The 19,941-nt window shown below is 41.5% G+C and overlaps 1 protein-coding gene across 1 annotated transcript in view; it reads right to left on the bottom strand.

Moving 5' to 3' along the window:
* The window catches only part of PPFIBP2 (PPFIA binding protein 2), a 134,089-nt gene that overhangs the window by 91,358 nt on the left and 22,790 nt on the right, over positions 1–19,941 (bottom strand). The window contains exon 2 of the mRNA XM_069471128.1: positions 11,909–12,004. Coding sequence (XP_069327229.1) covers positions 11,909–11,972 — 64 coding nt within the window. The 5' untranslated portion in view covers positions 11,973–12,004. The remainder of the gene's footprint in view (positions 1–11,908; positions 12,005–19,941) is intronic.

Raw genomic sequence — 19,941 nt, 5'->3', positions numbered from 1 at the left:
AATTTATTACATAGTAAAATAAAAATTTTATCAAAATCAATAGCTAATAAATGCTCAGTGAGGAAAGGAAAAAGATAACAACATATGAGTATACGAAGGATCATGATAACCGATACAAATAAGAACCTTCTGAGAAACACAATCAAGGGGAACTTGACTAGGGACTACAAAAATATGTTGCTGGAATTACTCTTACAGAAAAAAATAAGATCTCTATTTTACACCATACACAAAAATAAAATTTAGATAGATAACGATTACATGTAAAAAATTAAGCTATAAAAACAAAAAGTAGGTCAAAATTAGGTTAGAGGAAGATTTTATAGGCACATGAGCAATTGAGGAAGACATAAGGATAATAAATATGACTACAGGAAATTAACTTCTGAAACACAAAAACAAAATAAAAATTAAAAGACAAATTATAGCCTGAAAAACCTACTTGTAACAATTATAACAAAAGATCAGCATATCTTTCATATAAAAAGAGACCTGATATAGCAATAAGAAAAATGTCCCAATCCACTTCTCACAGACAAAATAGGCATAAGGTTTTTATATGGGTAATTCTGGAACAACAACAACAACAACAAAAGTAAAAAATAAAAATATGGAAATAAAATATTTTCTTACTACTAAATAGAACATTTAAAAATCATGTTCAGTTTTTCACCTATGAAATTATTGAAGATAAAAATGCAATGATATTCAATGTTAGCAAGCTCATGCTATTAATAAGGGTATCCTCATATGGGGTTAACAGAAAGACCAGCCCAACCTTTCTGAAAAGTAATTTGGCAAGATATAGTAAAAATATTCCTACCTTCTGACCTAGCAATTCCAGGTCTATAAATTTAACCTAAGGAAATATAATCAGACATGTGGCCAAAGAGTAATATATAAGTATGATCTCAGCAGTGTCTTAATTGTGAAAAAGTAGGGGGGAAATATCTCCAAATAGATGAATCTTAAATAACTTCTGGGACATTCAAAGAATATGATTCATATAGCTACATAGAAAAACAATTGTCCAAAGACTCAGTAACATGGGGAAATACTTGTTTTAGACTATTCAGTAAAAAAAGTTAGAATTAAAAATATATACATATGTATAACAAACAAATATACATACAGAGAATACACAAGCCAGGTGTGATGGCTCATGCCTGTAATCCTAGCACACTGGGAGGCTGAGGTGAGAGGATCGATTGAGACCAGGAGTTTGAGAACAGCCTGGGCAACATAGCAAGACCTCACCTCTACAAAAAAATTTTAAACATTAGCCAGGTGTGGTGGCACATGCCTACAGTCCCAGCTACTCAGGCAGCTAAAATAGGAGGAGGGCTTGAGCCCAGGAGTTTGAGGCTGCCGTGAGCAATGATCATGCCACTGCACTCTAGTCTGAGTGACAGAGAGAGGACTGTCTCAAAAAAAAAAAAAAAAAAAAAAAAAAGACACAAATGTTGACAATAATTAATTTTCATTAATTCTATAATCATTTTTTTTAAACTTTAAATTTGTTGAACGAGAGTGACAGATTCAAGTGTGACATTTAGTTTGCATGCTCTAGGTTCTCTTGTGCTTTGAAAGTCCAGATAGGATAGGATGCTAGACAATATGGGAGAATTCAGGCTCTTCTCCGGGCAGGAAATAAGTGCGTAAGCACAGAGAGCTCTCCTCTTTGTGCTGTTGATTAGCTTTCTTTCTCTCAGTAATTGCAGAAGTGAAACTGGTCGGGGGAACCTGGTAGTATTTTCACTGAACAATCATTTCAGAAAATCTCAGAGCAGGCCATGTGATAAAATCATGCACTGCTTAAGGAGGAAACTTCTGGCAATAGGACAGACCCAACTACCAGGAGTCCCCTTTACACACAATGAATAAATAGAAAAGCTGAAAAAGATAACACCTTTTTTTTTTCTTAATGTGGAGCCAAGCTTGAAAGAAAACAAAAACCTTGGGTGCCAGAAACAAAGAGCAAACTCAACAGTGAAATAAGTTCAGGTTCACTCTAGAGTAGCCCAGGGGCAAAGATCCAGATATAGGAAAGACATGGGGTTGGGGCTTGGGGTTTTAATACCCCTCAAGTAAAAGCTGTAAGCTGAAAGTGAACCCCCTGTAGAAAGGCAGCACCCCTAAGTATTGCCTGTCTCATGAAGAGGGTCTGAGAAAATTCACCCAATGGCAGAGAAGCCTACAGCGTGCTATGGATCCTCCTGTGTGTTTATAAAACCCCATATACATACACATACCCACTGTGAGAAATCAAACCTACAGACCTCTGCATACCACAGGTGCAGTGCCAAATTTCCACTATGCACTTACTACTAAAATCCCAAACCAGAAGTCAACACACATGCACACAAAATGGTCCAGGATGGTGCAACGCGAAAGCCCAGCATTACCAAGGCCAAAATCTCCCAGAAGGCTCAACTCCATGCTCTACACACATTCCCTGCAGAGGATTAGCTTCTATTAAAAAATTACAAGCACAGGAGGTGACAAATCAAAATAGAACAACCAGATGCAACAACAAAGAAAATGTGTGTCCTAATACCTGGGACTAACAGAACAATACAAAACAGATAATAAGTTTCTCTTGGGGGGGGCATCCTAATAATTTAATTTTGAACAACAAAGCATTGTTTAGCGAAGACAGATTGGCACAAAGGTTTTCAACTTTGGATGCACATTGAAATCACCTGGGGAATTTTACAAATTACAGATGCCTGGGTCCCACCTCCAGTTATTCCAATTTAATTGGTCTGAGGTGTGGCCTGAGGTAATAAAAAGTTTCCCAGGTGATTCTAAAATGAAGCCTAAATTGAAAACACTGCACTAGCAGATTACCTCAATCAATGCTAGCGTTTGGTGCGTATAGAGGTCACCTGAGAATATTTAAAGGCTCAAAACCAAAATTTAATACAGGTTTAGTAATTATTTTTGAGGGTAAGACCACATAAAAGGCAAATACTATAGGATTTTATTGAAAGCCTTTTAAAGATCACTTTCAAAAGCACATTAGTATGTATGTGGTAGTCATTAGGGTTATTCAGAAATATTTCGGTTCTCCACTTGAGCTCATAGTAGGCTTACAGTTCTGCCCCTTGAAGTCACTCATAGTCACATGACTTCCTTTGGCCAATAAATATGAGAAATGACATGTGTCACTCTGGGAAAAAGTCTAAGAGCCAGTACACAATTCCCCGTATCTCTCCCACCTGCCCTGGCCACTGGCAAGAATAGAGACTGATTAAGCCCATGTTCAGGAGTAAAGATGACAAGGACCAGAGCCCTCCCCGCCTCCTCTGGGGGGAACTTGCAGTGTGTGCAAGAAATAAACCATTGTCTTTCAAACCACTGACATTTCAAGACTGTTCCTTATTGTAGTATAACTTAGTCTATCTTTCATTTATACAAAGTATATATGTTGTACAATTCAGAAATATAATATTTTGAAGAATGCTCTTTTATCATGTAAATGAGGTTCTTTGATACGGGATGAAACATCTGTTGACAGCATCATATGTGGACTTTTAAAATACTGTATTTAAAACAACTTACAAGTGAGGACGATGTGCTCTAAAACCTTGCCAACTTAAAAAGTGGAGTCCACATAAGTGTTAGCAATACCTGAGAGCTGGTTAGACGTACAGAACTCAAACCTACGAATACGAATCTGCATTTTTATCAACATTCCCAAATGCTCTACAACTGCTCTAGAATGCCATGATTACTCAAAAAGTAGCTCTCGTGGTAGAAACAGAGGTAAATGTAAAAAGCTTGAATAAAATTATTTCGTAAAATGTGGCAGTTAGATAAGAAATTCATAAATTAATATACTCTTTAAAATAAGTGCCTATACTAAATCAATACATTATTGTATAACTAAATCAATACATTAATATTAGTAAATATTTGTCTATTCAGGAATATGTTTGGGCATATATGATATGTTTTACATAATTAAAAGGGAAAGGGAAGAAATAGAAACCTTAATGAAAGAAAAGAAAGAAAAAAGAATGGGAAATTTTTAAAAGAACCAAATACAAACCAAAATAAAGAATACAGGCAATAAAACTAAAAATTAGGTGGGCAGATGAATTAGAAGACAAGAGGACGGTGGACCTGAAGAATTAACCCAGAATGCTACATAGTGAGATACAAGCAGAAAACATGAAAGAGGAGTCAAGAGACAAGAAACACAGAACGACAAGGTCCAACACAATTCTTCAGGAATTCCAGAAAATAAAGAGGATGAAGCCAAGGCAACAGTGAAAGAGAAAATGGCTATGAATCTTTCAGAATGAAAAACTTGAGCCCTCTTAAAGATACACACTGAGTCCCTGGGATACATCAAAACAAATCCACCCTAGAAACAACACAGTAAACTGTAGAACACGAAAGATAAAGAGGAAATTTAAAAGCCACTAGAGATAGAAAACAGATAGACTGTCAACAGACTTCTCATTGGCAATACGTCCCAAAAATACCTATGAATAGCTACCAACCTACAAGCCTATACAAGATAAACTATCATTCAAGATTAAGAACATTTAAGAAAATTTTTCAGATGACTAGTGCAATTTATTACTGACAAGACTATTACCAAAATAATTTTAAAGGAAGAAACTACACCAAGCAAAAACAAAACAAAACAAAACAAAAGTGGGATGAAAGAATCAACTCTGATTGGAAAAGTTAAAATTCTTGATTAAACAAAATTAATATTGTCAAAAAAACAATTTGGGGGATATAAATTAAGATAATACTAGAATACTAAACAAAATAATGTGGAAGAATGGGCAGTGATGGGAAGTAAAGCATTCTAAGAGTCAAGTATTACAGAGGAAGACAGAAATATAATTCTTTAAAGACATATTTACCTTTAGCTTTCATTTTAAGGATGCATGTTAAAAAATATAAGGATGGGCATTAAAAGAATAGAAATAGATACTTAACTTCCTAACAGAGATTTAAAAACAACAAATTGATGATCAATGGAACAGAATCCAGCAAGGCAAAAACAAACAAAAGTTAAATAGAAAAAATAACACAAAATGGAGAAATAAGTACACGCACCTGTATACCAGTAATTATAATTATAAATGCATTAAATTCACCTGTTTAAACTAAAAAATCTGAATGAAATAAAGAAATCCAGTTCTTTGATGCTACCAAAAGAGACTTATGAGAAACATAGAGAAAACTATGACTCTGAACGACAAGCATAAAGTGTTTAAAAAGATAAAACCCAGAATTCCATACATTGGAGTAGGTACTTTGATCAAACTGCTAAAAACAGCCACAAAAACAAATCACTGGATAAAATAACAAACAAGAAGTCATGTGAATAGCCCTCTAAGGAAATTGAAACATAGCTTAAAAATTTTTCCACAGAGAAAATACCAGGCCAAATGCTTTCACAAGTTAATTCTACCAAACATTCAAGAAGTAAATAATTCTAATCTAACAAACTATTTTACATAATATAAAATGGCCAAATTTAAAGCTAACAAAATTGACAACCTCAGTAAAATGGACAGATTTTTAGAAAAATATAACTTGCCAAGACTCACTTAAGAAGAAATTAAAACCTGACTGTCCGCAACTATTATTAATAAAAAAAGAAAATCCTCCAACAAGAAAACACCAAGTCCACATGATTTTGCAGGTCTATTCCTATACCTACCAATATAGCAAGTATTTAAGGAACAAATAATTCCAGTCTTATCCAAACTCTGTTTCAGAGAATAGAAAATGAGGCACATTCTTTGCACCAAGGAGCAGGAGGTGGGATCTACCCGCAAGGGAAAAACAGAAGGATGGCTGCAGACCAGCGATGCCACAGTGGGCATTCTGACCCCTTTACACAGGGGGCAGTCTTTGACAGCGCAGCCCCTCAGACGCCTCTAAACCTCCACGAGGACACCCTTCTGAACAAAGTCATATCTGCTATGGGAACAGGAACATTCAGGTTCTGCTACTCTGTTACTGATGATGCTATACACCGATGTACCTCAGAGAAGTGGACAGGATCAATTAAGAACTGTTCAAAGCACAGACTCATCAGCAGCTTTAACACCTCAGCTGACATCACTCATGGGCCAAGGTGAAGAAACTCAGTCTTGACCAGAACTTTCTCTGCCCCTACACAATCTTTTTTTTTTTTTTTTTTTTTTTTTTTTTTTGTCTTTTTACAAACCCAGACACTAATCAGAGTTGGCACAAAGACCCAGCAGACAGGGCAACCTCTTTTTTAACTGTCATAAAACAGGCTCCTTTTAACTATTCCTCATCAATGAGTACAGCTTGTAGATAACTGCGTGAGTAACCTCCTGCACAGCAAAGGGGAATAAGAGGCCCTCTGTGCCCTGACCACGTGGCTCTCTGGCCCTATGCCAGAAGTGGCTTGACAGAGCAGCCACTGAATCTGTTAGTCCGCAAATGAAGCCCTATGCAGAATTAGCATTTATGGAAGTTGTTCTGGGCCATCCAGAGAGATGTAATTAAGCAATATATAGTTCAATTTCAACTGTCAAGAGTGTAATTCAATTATAGTGTTATTCACAGGCAGAATCACAGGGGCCAATCAGGAGGAAGACTAGATCAAAGGTTAACATCCTACTGGAAACTATAACAATGGTCTTTTGTATTAGAAACAAATCATTATTGGCACAGGTCCTGGAGTCTCTAACAGGTACCTCTTCCCAACTTTCTCATATAAAATTCTAGAGTCTCAGTCAAGTACAGTCACACCTGGGGCACACCTCATCAGATTTCAAGAATTCAACTTTACAAGGAGTTTCATTTACTAGTCCTACTTCTGCTTGCAAGGCACTTCTGTTTGCATTTACAAGAATCAATTTCTATTAATATCTGTCACACCTCCTAAGCTGCTGACCACCTTGAGATGAGGGTCATCACACCAGTGGCTCTGTACCTGCCACCTGTGCATTAGGATGTCCTCTTACAGTACTCCTGATTTACAGGAATGATGATCATCTGCATTGTCTGTGTTGTTTTCAATGATGGGGGAGGGGGACATTGTTTTTTTGCATTAAAGGCTTAATTACATAAACACTGATATTACATGCCCGGAGTACACTCTTTTTAGAAAGTTTTGGAAAATAAATGGTAACCTATCATACTACAGAGTAATTAACAAAGGGAAATTCCTTGTTATGTAGTGGTATGATTATCAATAATCGTTACTGAAAGAATTGCATCCATGTTAGTAGGAATCTGTGTTGTTTTTGTATAACAGGCTACTATTTGGGGAGCATAGGAAGCTTATAAAAATGTCTTCCATTGAAATAAGTGGTCATTATGTTTTCAAATAGTGAGATAATACAGCCTTTGGGCACTTGTTTGAGTACTTTAACAGACCCCAAAACAGTTGTCTTTTGGTAGCAGTGGTGGCACTACTTGACATCATTCAATCTCAGATTAATAAGACTATAGAGGAAGATTTAAATGTTCACACAAAAAATGTCATTTCTGCGGCATCTGTGGTATCATGATATGGTGCTACAGTTTTTAAACCTTCTTTTAGTTGTGCCACCCTTAAGCAAAGGAATGCTTGCTTGGAAGGAACAATGTATAAGAGATGAGAACAAAGCCATTCTGGCTAAGGGATTGTGGGCAAGAGCAGAACTGTACCCTCTTCTGGGTTAACTCTTTTCTCCTATAGACTGCCCAACACAGCACCATAAAACCAACCCAGGAATGAAAGGAGCTTAGAGAAGACTCCGATGGCCTTGGACTCATATCTTAGATTAGCCGTTTACCAGTGCTATGACCTTGGGTGGTAAAAATAATAATGTTAATAATGCTAAAATCAGTAAAACAAATAACACCAATTGAGCACTTACTAAGTGCCAAGTACTACTCTAAGTACCTTATCTGCATTAATTCAATCCACACAGTAATATGAGATACGTAATATAATTACCATTATTTTATCTATAAGGAAATTGACACTCAGAAGAATTAAGCAATTTGTGCAAAGATCCCACAGCCAGTAGACAGTGGCTGAACTGGGATTCAAGCCCCTACAGGCTAACTCTGTGGTCCTCATTAATAACCACAAAAGTTCCTAACCTCTTCAGCCCAGTATGGCTCAGCCATCTTGAAAATAGGGATGGTATTAATAATCTTGAGAAAAAGTATCCTGAACAAAGGCATTCAATAATTATCATTCTTTTCATAAGGAATAGCATAGAATACATGCCCTCCAGATACTAATAACTTCAATGTTGAATTATCTGTCAAATAGCTCCTGTCAAATGTCTATGTGAGTCAATTACTACTTAAGAGATGGTTCACAGGACATGCCAACTACTGAGTTTTCAAAAAAAAAAAAATTAGTGATTTGTTATTCCAAAAGACTCAGCCAAACAAAGGCACAAATAGAGAAAATAACAAATGAAGTATAGCTGTACATAGGCTATATACAGAAACTAATAACTGCCTCTTAACCAATGAAAAGGAGATCCGTTCACAAAAGTAAATAGAATATACATATGACAAATATTTATTAAACATTTATTATGTGCCACAGACCAGTCAAGGCACTGGAGGTACATGGGAGGAACTTACTTCTAGTACAGGAGGCAGACAATAAGCAAAGAGATAAATATGAATATAACAGGTCTGCTGGTGATAAGTGTTACAAAGAAGTGTAAACAGGGTATGAGGACAGAGAGTGACACGGAAATGCTATGCTAGATAAGGACAGGGAACACCTTCTGACATGGTGACATTTCAGCATAAATCTTGATCTAGAGGAGAACATTCCAGGAGAAGGGACAGCAAGTAGAAAGGCCCTGTGATAGCCAGCAGACATGGCTAAAGTGACACAGCCAGGGGGAACGTGAAAGAGAGTCAGCAAAGGCCAAATCACATTATGACATTGCTGGCCATGGTGAGGACTTTAGATTCTATCCTGAGATGGGAAGCCACTGAAAAGTTTTGGAGAGAGGAGTGATGTGATTTGATTTAAATTTTAAGGCTTACTCTGTGGTTCCATGGAAAACAATCTATAAGGGGGCAAGAACAGAAGCAGAGACCAATCAGAAGACTATGTACCAATCTTGTAGACCCTGGGCAAGTCTAGCGATGAACGTACAAGCCTTATACAATGAAAACCACAAAACTCAAATGGGCAAAATAAGGGCTTCCATAAATGAGAACTCCACTGTGTTCCCTGAAAAGACTCAACATGATAAAAGATTTTTTTTGTCCCTCAATTTACCAAGAGCTAACATTTTATAGGGCTTACTACATGCCAGGCACTGTTCTAAGCACCTCACATGTGTTCACATAGGCAACTCTCTAAGGTGGGTACCATTATTATTCCCAGGATAAATATGAGGAAATTAAGACACAAATCATGCAAGTACTTGTCGAGCTAGGATTTGAACCAGATAGTCTGGCCACAGGTATTCCTCCCCCCACCCCGATCTGCAGAGGACCGATCTACAAAGAATGCCTTGGAAATGTCTTAGACTTTCTCTCTACAAAATTCTCACACCTGTTCCAGACAGTAGCCCCAGGAGCCCTTCTAGATGTAAATCCTCCAGGATAGAGGACTAAGGAAATGGAAGGAAGAACACTTTGTGCTGAAAGGTTAGGAAAATAGGTTTCTGGGGGTCCACACAACCCACATTTAGGCTTCTTCCCTCCACACCCATCCCAGATTCTCAACTGCAGATCCTGGGCCAAGGCAAGGCCTTGAGGATCAGCCACATAATCTTCTCTCAGAGGCAGAAGGAATTTTGTCAAAGGCTCCGTCATTTTAGGAATTCCTGTGGAGAGAAATTAGGAGGCAGGGAGAGGCACTAAGCCCACACAAGGCTGCCTTCTTTAGAGGGTGTCTCATTCATCCCTCAAAGATTCAATATTGTCAAAACATCAGTTCTTCCCAGTATGATCTATAGATTCAATGCAATCCCAATCAAAATCCCAGCAAGTTATTTTGTGAATATCAACAAACCAATTCTAAAATTTATATGGAGAGGCAAAAGACCCAAGCTAGCCAGCACAACGTTGAAGAACAAAGTTGGAGGACTGACACTACCCAACTTCATGACTTACTATAAAGATACAGTAATTGACACAGTGTGGTATTGGCAAAAGAATACACAAACAGATCAATGGAATGAAATAAAGAGCTCAGAAATAGACCCACATAGGCAAGATGTGCGCAGTGGCTCATGCCTGTAATCCTAGCACTCTGGGAAGCTGAGACAGGATTGCTTGAGGCCAGGAGTTCAAGACCAGCCTGAGCAAGAGCCAGACCCCATCTCTACAATAGAAAATTAGCCAGGCATGGTGTCATGTGCCTATAGTCCCACCTACTTGGGAGGCTGAGACAGGAGGATCACTTGAGCCCAGGAGTTTGAGGTTGCAGTGGGCTATGCCACTGCACTGTAGCCTGGGTGACACAGCAAGACCCTGTCTCAAAAACAAAAACAAAAAAAAAAGGGAAAGAGAGATAGACTCAAATAAATATAATTAAATGATCTTTCACAAAAGAACAAAGGCAATATGACAGAGAAAAGATAGTATTTTCATTCATCCTTCACAAGGGTTCAGCCAGGGGCTCGACCAGTTTCTCCTCCTGGCTCTTTGGCTGGTGGTCCAAAGTGCTGACCACCTCAGCCATTCTGACAGTGTGATTCTATAGCTCTTATCTCAATGCATGTGAGCCCCTGGGAGCTTCCAGATCAGGCTCCCTAAAAAGGTTGCTAGGAAATCCACTCTCTTGACTGTTTCTTCTCAATAAGGCATCAGAGATCCTACTTAGAATAAGATATCTCAATCTATGAAGGCTCTGAAAAGTGGGACATTAGTCGTGGCCTCTCAAGGGCCTTCTGCTCACTGGGAAATTAAGACCCTGATAGATGACAGCTAGAACATGTTACAGTGCCACCAATAACCTGAAGAAGCTACGAGACACAGACAACCTTTCCTATCTCAGGTCAAGCACCCAGAACCCTCTGTGAATAGAGTATCTCTGCAATTGGAAGGAAAAGCAAATGCCTGAAAAGGGGCAGACTTAGGTGCCCTGCGTACTTCTGGGGTCTAGCCACACTCAGCCCAATGCATTCCTTCCCTGTCCCCTTCAGCCACAGCTCGCACGATGAGGAGAAAAGTCCCGAGGAAGCACACTCAGTCCACAAATAAGGCCACTGAACTGTATCAGTGAGAACAGAAGAAAGAAGAGCTGGGACCTTTTGGAAAGGGTTTCAACAACATATAGGTTTCTGGGCACTCCCGTCAAATTAGTCAGCCAGAATAGCCCACTGGCAGTTCTTTCCAATTAACTACAGTTTTGTTGAATCTTTTCAAGAGAAAGTCCCCTGCTGGCTAATGTGAACATTAAGACCAAACAATCAAGATGGATAAAAACAGTATGACATTAAGAACATTCTAATCATTAGGTGAATCAATACAAAATTGCCTTCCATCTCCAAAACACTCAGACCAGCTGAGGAAGTGAGCTGACACCTATGTTAGATGGCAAAGTCTGCTAGATTTTGAGTTTCAGCTCAACTGTAATAAGTTATAATGTGCTCTGGAAAATTTGCAATAGAACCAATCTCATTGCACCCAAGCTGCCTCGCAGCCAGGATCCAAACTGAGACAGAGGTATGTCCAAGCATGTGGTACACCCACACTATCTCCACAGAGACCTAAAGTATCACACCAGACATCAGAGAGTTCTACAAGTTTGTACTTTAAAATAGAGATGACATGCACAATAGCATTATTTAAAAATATATATAACAGGACGCTTCTCTCTATGCAAAGAGGAAAAAAAAAAATACTAAGTAAAACGAGAGAAAAGAGTTTCTGAGACGTGGCGGGAGAGGCCTCAGTCGTTGGGATTCCCGGAGCGTACCTGCAATGATGCCGTCCATTTGCTCCAGGGCAGCTTCCAGCGCGTGACTAGCATCCGAAGCCATGACTGCTTGGCCTGCTCAGTCTCCTGCTCTTACTGAAAATTCAAATACAGAACACAGAAGAAATTAGACAGTCCCACATTAGGCACACAAGACTGCAAAACCCTTTAATTCCATCATCACACAAAGCACTTTCCTAAGAATCCTAGGAGCCCCCATGTAGTTTCTGCGTCTCCGGGGCCTCTCCCTCCTGCCATGAGTGCTTTTTTTCCTACAAATCTGCAGTACACAATCCTGTTCACTTCTATAATGAAAAGCTACCAGGGCTCTCCAGAGTCACCTGTAGCAGCAAGACAGCAATTGTTACACCTCGCCACGACAGTCCCAGGCGGGGACCCTGTCAGGGCATACGCGGCACCGGGTCGGTCACAGCAGACATTTCACTGTCATGTCTGCATTTGCCCCACACCTGCAATGCTTTTCTTGGGTAGTGTGATCCAGGCTGAAAGACCTCAACTGCCACTTCCATTCCTCCAAAAGGGCCTATGTGTCCCGCCTAGGAAGGTCTTCTCAGGCACAATGATGTGGAGAGAGCACTGGCCCAGGAGCACCGTAACTGACCATCTTAGATCCACTCTACCCAGCACTGTTCAAGGTTCAGAATCCCATCCTCTCGGGGCAGAAGAACATCTCTGAGGATACACAGTCTAGCCACTTCCCTAAAGCTGAATCTCCCCTCTAAGGGTCCTATCTATAGCCAAAGGGAGCTGCCAACTCCCTACCCCACACCCCAATCTCTGGGCATCTGCTTCCATCTCTGGACAACTCTGCCTCCTAGAAAAGTCTTTAGCTTAAACTCTCTTCCTGCAGTCTCTTCTCATTTTTCTTCCTTCCCACTCCCTCCCTGAGTAGCAGGGAGGGACCTACAAGAGCACTTGTAATCCTAAGAAGAGACTTAGCTCATGTCTGTAAATTGGAAGAGTCGTTTGTTTGCTCATTCAGCAAAACCTACGCGTGTGCCTAAAGGGCATAAGTGCTGTGGGGAAAGGGCTTGGCTCCCACACCCAAGCATGGCACAGGCCAGGAAATAGATAGTTCTGAGGGTCTCTGCTCGTTTCCCCTGTGAAGTGGGACCTTTGCAGTGAAGAGAGGAAAATAGGCACCACAGAGGAGTGGCTTTGGACATGGTGTGGATAAGGATTTCAGGAGCACAAAGAACCACACTGGACTGGACGGGCAGTAAGCAGTTAAATCCACAGGCTCTAGAGTCAGATAGCCTGACTTAAGACCCAGCTCTGCCGCGTACTTCTGAGCTTCAGTGTCCTCATCTGTAAAATGGGGATAACAGCATCTAACTTATAGGATTGATGTCATGATTAAGGGGTAATTAAAATTTCATAGAAAGCACTAAGTGCATTCCCTTTGCCCTAGAGAAAGTGTTGAATATTTGTTAGCTATTTTTGCTTTTTGGTTTTGTTAAGTGAGGAGATAACCTCAGGACATATTTTTGCCTGAACAGCTCCGATGAGACGTTAAACAAAAATAGGGCCAGATGCGGTGGCTCACACTTGTAATCTCAGCACTTTGGAAGGCCAAGGTAGGAGGATCTCTTGAGGCCAGGAGTTTGAGGCTGCAGTGAGCTATGATCAAGCCACTGCACTCCAGCCTAGGTGACAAAGTGAGACTCTCTGTCTCAAAGAAGGGAGAACCCGGATAAGCTCAAGAGGCTGGTTCATTTGAAGAAGGAAGAAGACAAGCAACTATGCATGTGGAGAGGGGAGAAGGTAGTGACTCACAGCTACAAAGGCCAAGCAGACACTCAGCCTTGGGGCCAAGAACCACTGTACAGTTAGCTTGGAGGGAATGAGGAGGGGAGCTCATGGAGGGGGTCGGGGAACCTCATTGGCACCTCAAAGCCATGGCAGGAACCAAACAAGGCTACAACAAGGAACAAAGCTTCTGAGCCAAGAACAACAGCTCAGACAGCCACAGAGCAAACATGGTATGGAAACCGTGGGGTCTCAAGGAAAGCCAGCTTGGGTAAGAATAAAAGAAGGGGTAGGAGGAAAAAGGAGGGTAGCAATAATCAGCAGATTCTCATCTGTTCAACATGAAGGATACTCAAATTTTGAAATAATTCCCTCTAAAGACTTCCCACTGCTCTTGGGGTAAAATTCTAATCTCCCTACTGTGGCCTGTGGAAGAGATGCTGCAGGATCAGGGAAACTGCACCTCTTTTCCTTGTCGCTCCTCATGTTTAGCCGCCTGATCTACACTCTCTGCTCCCCAAACACTCCAAGACCTTCTCCTCCTCTGCAGGTTTACACCTGCCATCCCACTGCCCTCACTCCCCAGCTCTCTGTACAGCTGATTTATTCTCATCCTTCTGGTCTCAGCTCCAAAGCATCTTCTCAGAGAGGCCTTCCCCACACCACCCTCCAAACCAAAGCAGCCCCTTCCAAGCACAGCAATTTCAATGTATCTTTGTCTGTGCTTTTGTTTCCTTACTATCTGACCACCTTTCTCCATGGAGGCAGGGGACTCTGTCTGCCCTGTTCACCCTGCTATGTTCCCAGTGCCTAGCAGAGTACCTGGCACAAGGAAGTTTATGAATAAATGCTTGTGAATAAATAGATAGATCCACGCAGCCAGCATTGTGCTGGGTCTGGAGGAGCAGGGTGGATATTAATAAATCAGGCCAGTCTCTGCCCCCATGGACCACATGGTCTAGTATGAGAAGACAGATGTATGAACAAATAATTATGACACAGTGTGAGGTGTGCTGATAGAGGTAGGTGTGCGGTTTCCCTGGGTCTTGAAGGATGTGTAGGAGCTTTCTCAGAAGATAAGGAGGAGAATGCTATTCCAGGCAGAGGGGGTGGTGCAAGAAAGGCAGGGAAGCATGTAAGGGCAGGATGTAGTTGGCAAAGACCAAAATGGTTGAGGAGATCATACAGGAACATCCAGCTGGTCAAGATGAGTCAAAACCTTCAAGAATTCACATAAGCAAAACAAGGGCAATTAATGAGAGGAGCTTGAGAATCACACCCACTACTCCAGGGGTCTGGATACCAGCGCATAACAAATCAAGTAGCCTCAGATATAAACATGATAGAGATTTTTAAAAGAAAGATTTCATGTGTCAGCATACTGGGCCCTCTGATGAGCTGTGATTGGCCCCATTTGGGGCCCTAGTCCCTGGGTGAAAGGGGGGAGGGCAGTTAGAGAGCACCAAGCCCAAAGGACCCAGGCTATGGCCTCCTGCAACAGAAGGACCATGAAAGAAGACCTATGGGCCCTCTGCCCAGTGATGAGTTGGTACTTGGCAAACAGCAAGCTGGGTGGACCCGTGGGAGCTGGTCTGAGATGAAACATGAGTCAAAGGTGTATCCTATTCACAACACATGACTCGCATCAGAGGCCGTGACTCCTTGGCCTGCTTAGTCTCCTCCTCCTCTTACTGACAGTCCAAATATGGAACAAAGGAAAAATTACAGAGAGTTCTACATTATGCACACAAGACCACAACACCCTTTAATTCCATCATCATACTATGCACCTTCATAAGAATCCTGGTAGCCAACGCAGGGATTCTGACAACTCAGAAACAGCCAAATGGCAGAGGCTCGGGGTGAGGTGCTGAGTGGAAGGGGTGAGGTACTGAGTGGAAGGGGTGCGTGGTGCCTTCATGCTCTCTCCAGGGGCGCCACCCTCCCAGCATTTCCATGTGTTCACCAGCCAGGAAGTTCTCCAGACTCCTTCATTCAGGGTTTCTTATGGAGGCCCCATTACATAGGCATGATTGATTAAATCATTGTTCATTCAGTCATCAGTGATTGAACTCAATCTTTGGGGCCGTCCCTTCCCTCCCCCAGAGGTAGGGCATAAGGTTGAAAGTGAGGCTGAAAGTTCTAACCCTCTAATAGCATGGTTGGTTCCTCTGGCAACCAGCACATCCTCCAGAATCACCTCGTTAGCGTAAACTCAGGTAAAGTTGAAAGGAGCTTATTATGAATAACAAAAGTGGCTCCTCTCACCCCCATCCAAGGGTTTTAGGAGCCCTGTGCTAGGAACTCAGAAAGAGACCAAATATATATTTATTATATTACAGAAGTTTCCCCTTATCCTTGGGGGATACATTCCAAGACCCCCAGTGGATGCCTGAAACTACAGATAGTACCAAACCTGTATATACAGTACTACGTTTTTTCCTATATATATGATGAAGTTTAATTTATAAATTGGGCATATAAGAGATTAACAATAATAATAAAGTAGAACAATTATAAAAAATATACAGTAATAAAAGCATGTGAATGTGATCTATCACAAAGTATCTTATTCTGTACCTCGGGTAACTGGAACTGAGGCAAGCAAAGCTGCAGATAAGGGGCACTACTGTATATCACGGTATCACAGGTCTCGGAGGCAAACGTGCCACCTGACACATTCAGTGTATTCAGTGTCTTCCACATCTGTTCCTGCCACAGGGACACAGTATCTCCCTCAGGAGCCTGGGTTCATCAGGGACACAGGGCTGAAGTGTGCGAAGCTCCAAAAGCAACATGTCAGGAGGCCTCCTGGAGAGAATTAAGGTGCAAAAGCCAGATAGCATCAGGAAGAGGCAATAATCCAAAGAGGCTAGGAAAGAGGGCCAGAGTCCAGGTCATAACCCAAAAGGACAAGTGAAAATCAGGGTGACATGTAAGCAGATGGTGGGCAGTGGAACTTAAATCACTTTCCCACCAATGAGAGGGAAGCTACTGTAGTCACCCAAGGACCTGACCCAGCGTGGACAACAGGAGCAAACAGTGTACCTTGGGGAGTCTAACGGCGAGCACCCAACCTGCCCAGGAAAGGAAGGAGCGAGCACAGAGGAGGACAGTGCTCTTAACATGCTCAAGGCAGTGGCAGTGGTTATATCGGACAAAACACTTTTCCTTCTCTCTGGACACTTAACATAGCTCTGCATTTGACCCTGAAGCAGGCAGGCTTCTGATACCAAGAAATTGGCTCACCCCTGGCCACAAAGATAAGGCAGGGCATGTTGTTTATGAAAAGAAAATGTGTGGTCCTTTCATTATTCATCCTTCCCTTCACTCACCGGCCTCTGCAAATGCTGCCATCTTCCCATCTGTGAAAGCATCTGAGCCTGGGGCTGCTGCTAACACAGGACTTTACCCTTCTCTTTGCTACCAGACAGGGGGGAAATGCCCCTCCCCCCTTAGCTGTGAAAACAGCCAATGAGGAAGGAACAGCCATGTTTTAGAATGACAATGTATGACGACAGATGCTATAGTCACATGAACTATATCACACAAAGGCCAGTTTGGCACCTCAAAGTTGATTAGGAGCCAGGCATAGTGGCTCACACCTGTAATTCCAGCACTTTGGGAGGCCAAGGCAAGAGGATCATTTGAGGCCAGGAGTTTAAGAACCAGCCCGAACAAGAGTAAGACCCCCGTCTCTACAAAAAAAAGAGAAAATTAGATGGGCATGGTAGTGTGCACCTGTAGTCCCAGCTACTTGGGAGGTTGAGGTGGGAGGATCACTTGAGCCCATAAATTCAAGGTTACAGTGAGCTATGATTGTGACACTGCACTCCAGGCTGGTGATAGAGCAAGATCCTAACTTTTTAACAAAAAAATAAAAATAAAAAAAGTTGATTAATGGGAAAGATCTGTATATCTTCTAAAATATCTATCATCCAGTATGTTCCGAGGCAAACAGTGATTTAGATACAATATTAACTGCTTTCATGTTTGGCAAAAGAAAATCAGAAGTAGGCAGGAACTACGGATTAAGATAAATCTGGGGCACGTAAACTTTAACTTATCCCATTCACGCTGAATTGCAACCTTCCAATCCATTTTCTTAACTACTTTTCTCTCAATAAAAGTGGCTAGGGTTGCAATTGCCATTTGGAGCAGGCTCACACAGCCCCGAATAGAGGAAGGAATTGGGAACAGATCTTGGAGTCCCTGCTACCCCTGCTCCACCAGGATCTCCTGAGCCTTGGAAATAGCTGAGCCAGAGCTGGGACCTGATTCCTCGGGAGCTGCCTCCAGCCAGGGGCCAGCGTCCCCACGCAGAAGGCGAGGCCTGGGAAGCAGCCCTCAGCCAAGGGCCCCACCACCACCACAGAACTTGGACTCATTTCCTACCTCTCCCAGCCCCAAATGACCAACAGAAAATAAAGAAGTATCACCACATCATAAGAAACCAAAGTCTTTTCCCCATAATTTACAGGCCTCCCATAAACTACAGCTGCTCTTAACTGGTTATTTTAAGAAATACCTTTTGCTACCCTTAAGCGTAAGAGACGGCCTCTTAAAAGGATATAAGAAACTTACCTCTCTGGTATAGCAGAACAAGAAGCCATATGCAGCATCAAAAAATAAAAAGGAGGAAGACAGAGATGAAGGAAGTCGATGGAAGTGCCTAGATTCTCAATCACATCCCATATTTACCAATAACAACTTTCTTTTTAAAGCACAAAGAAAAAAGAACATACATTTTATAGCCATACTGACTTAAGTTCAAACCTGAGCTCTGCTGCATCAATAGCTGTGGATCTTTAGACAAGTTATCAATGTCATCGTTCTGGGCAAAAGTAAACAAGGTCGACCTCAGGTAAATAAAGCAAATTGAACCTAAACATCTGATTTAATGTCTCACTAAAATAACAGAGGAATTTATTTTGAAAACCAAATGCACAAGGACACAGAGAAAGTGATAGGAGGCATTAGGGAGATGCCAGGGTGACAGCTCTGCAGCAAGCCTTCAAGGACAGCCAGTCCAGAAGCCCTGGGAGAGATTTCTTCAGTAATATGAAACGGACAGAATATCTGATGCACCTAAACATTTTCATCAAGAGATTTATATAATTGAATTTAATGCAATAAAAAAATAGAAAAACCAAAACCAAGCAAATGACAAAGGAACTCCACAGAAACCGAAAGGTAAAAGTAACCACCATCCTAACAATGAAACACCACACACTGATCTCACCAAACTGCACTGGCAGGACAAGGGACGAGAAAGTGCTTGTGGGCAAGAGGACAGGACTGAATCCCCCATCGTCTAGAGTGGGACTCGTAAGTCACTAGATAATAAAAAAGAAAATAGCAGAACAAGCATTTTTTTTAGAGGTACAGATAAAAATACTAAAAGAATTTTAAGTAGTTACATCTGAGGAAGAACAATGGGGTGGGTAGTCAGGGAGATGGCTGTTTTAACAAATCCCATACAATTGCTTGACTCTTTAAATTGTGTAGCTATATATTAATAGTAGCGATGAAAATTAAAATAACCAAAAAGATTAAAAGAGATAACGTGTGTAGTGTGCCCGTATTCCAACAGTGCGGCTTCTGTCTTCTCTGTAGTACCACATATTGGGTAGGTAACTTAGCTACTTGCTACAGGTTTATCCAACGTTATCTCACTTAATCCCCACACACCAATTAGGAATTACTCTCCTCCTGTTACAGATGAGAAAACAGATTAGGCAACGTGCCTGAGGATGCACACCCTTCTTCCTCCCATTCTTCCACTGTCCTGAAGGAAACCCATCTGTAGGGTTTTGAGCACAGGGGTACTCTGGCTGCTGTTCGAAAAATAGACTGCAGGGGGCGCAGCGGTGAACACATGAAAGCCAGGCAAGACTTGAAGGTAGCATGGACAGCAGCGATCATGGTAGATGTTCTAATAATTCCTGGTATATGTTGAGGGCAAAGCCAGCAAGATTTACTGATAGATTGGACATAGGCATGAGAGAAAGAAGTCGAGTGTGCCTACAAGGTTTTTGCCTGGAGCCCCTGAATGGGGAGACCTGCTGGAGCAACAATGTGGGGTGTTGGGGGGTGAAGTCAGAAAACTGTTTTTGGAAATGTTCAGTTTACGATGCCTACGGACACGTAGGAAGACACACTGAATAGCCATTTGGAAATAGGAGTCTGGTGTTTAGAGAGAAGTCTGGGCTGGAGATATCAATTTGGGAGTTGTCTGCATCAAGATGGTATTTAAAGCAATT

This window comes from Eulemur rufifrons, chromosome 6, assembly GCF_041146395.1.
Source record: "Eulemur rufifrons isolate Redbay chromosome 6, OSU_ERuf_1, whole genome shotgun sequence".
In the NCBI taxonomy this organism is placed as follows: Eukaryota; Metazoa; Chordata; class Mammalia; order Primates; family Lemuridae; genus Eulemur; species Eulemur rufifrons.
The sequence above is the reverse complement of the archived record's forward strand: the minus strand, read 5'-3'. Positions and strand labels throughout refer to the sequence as shown.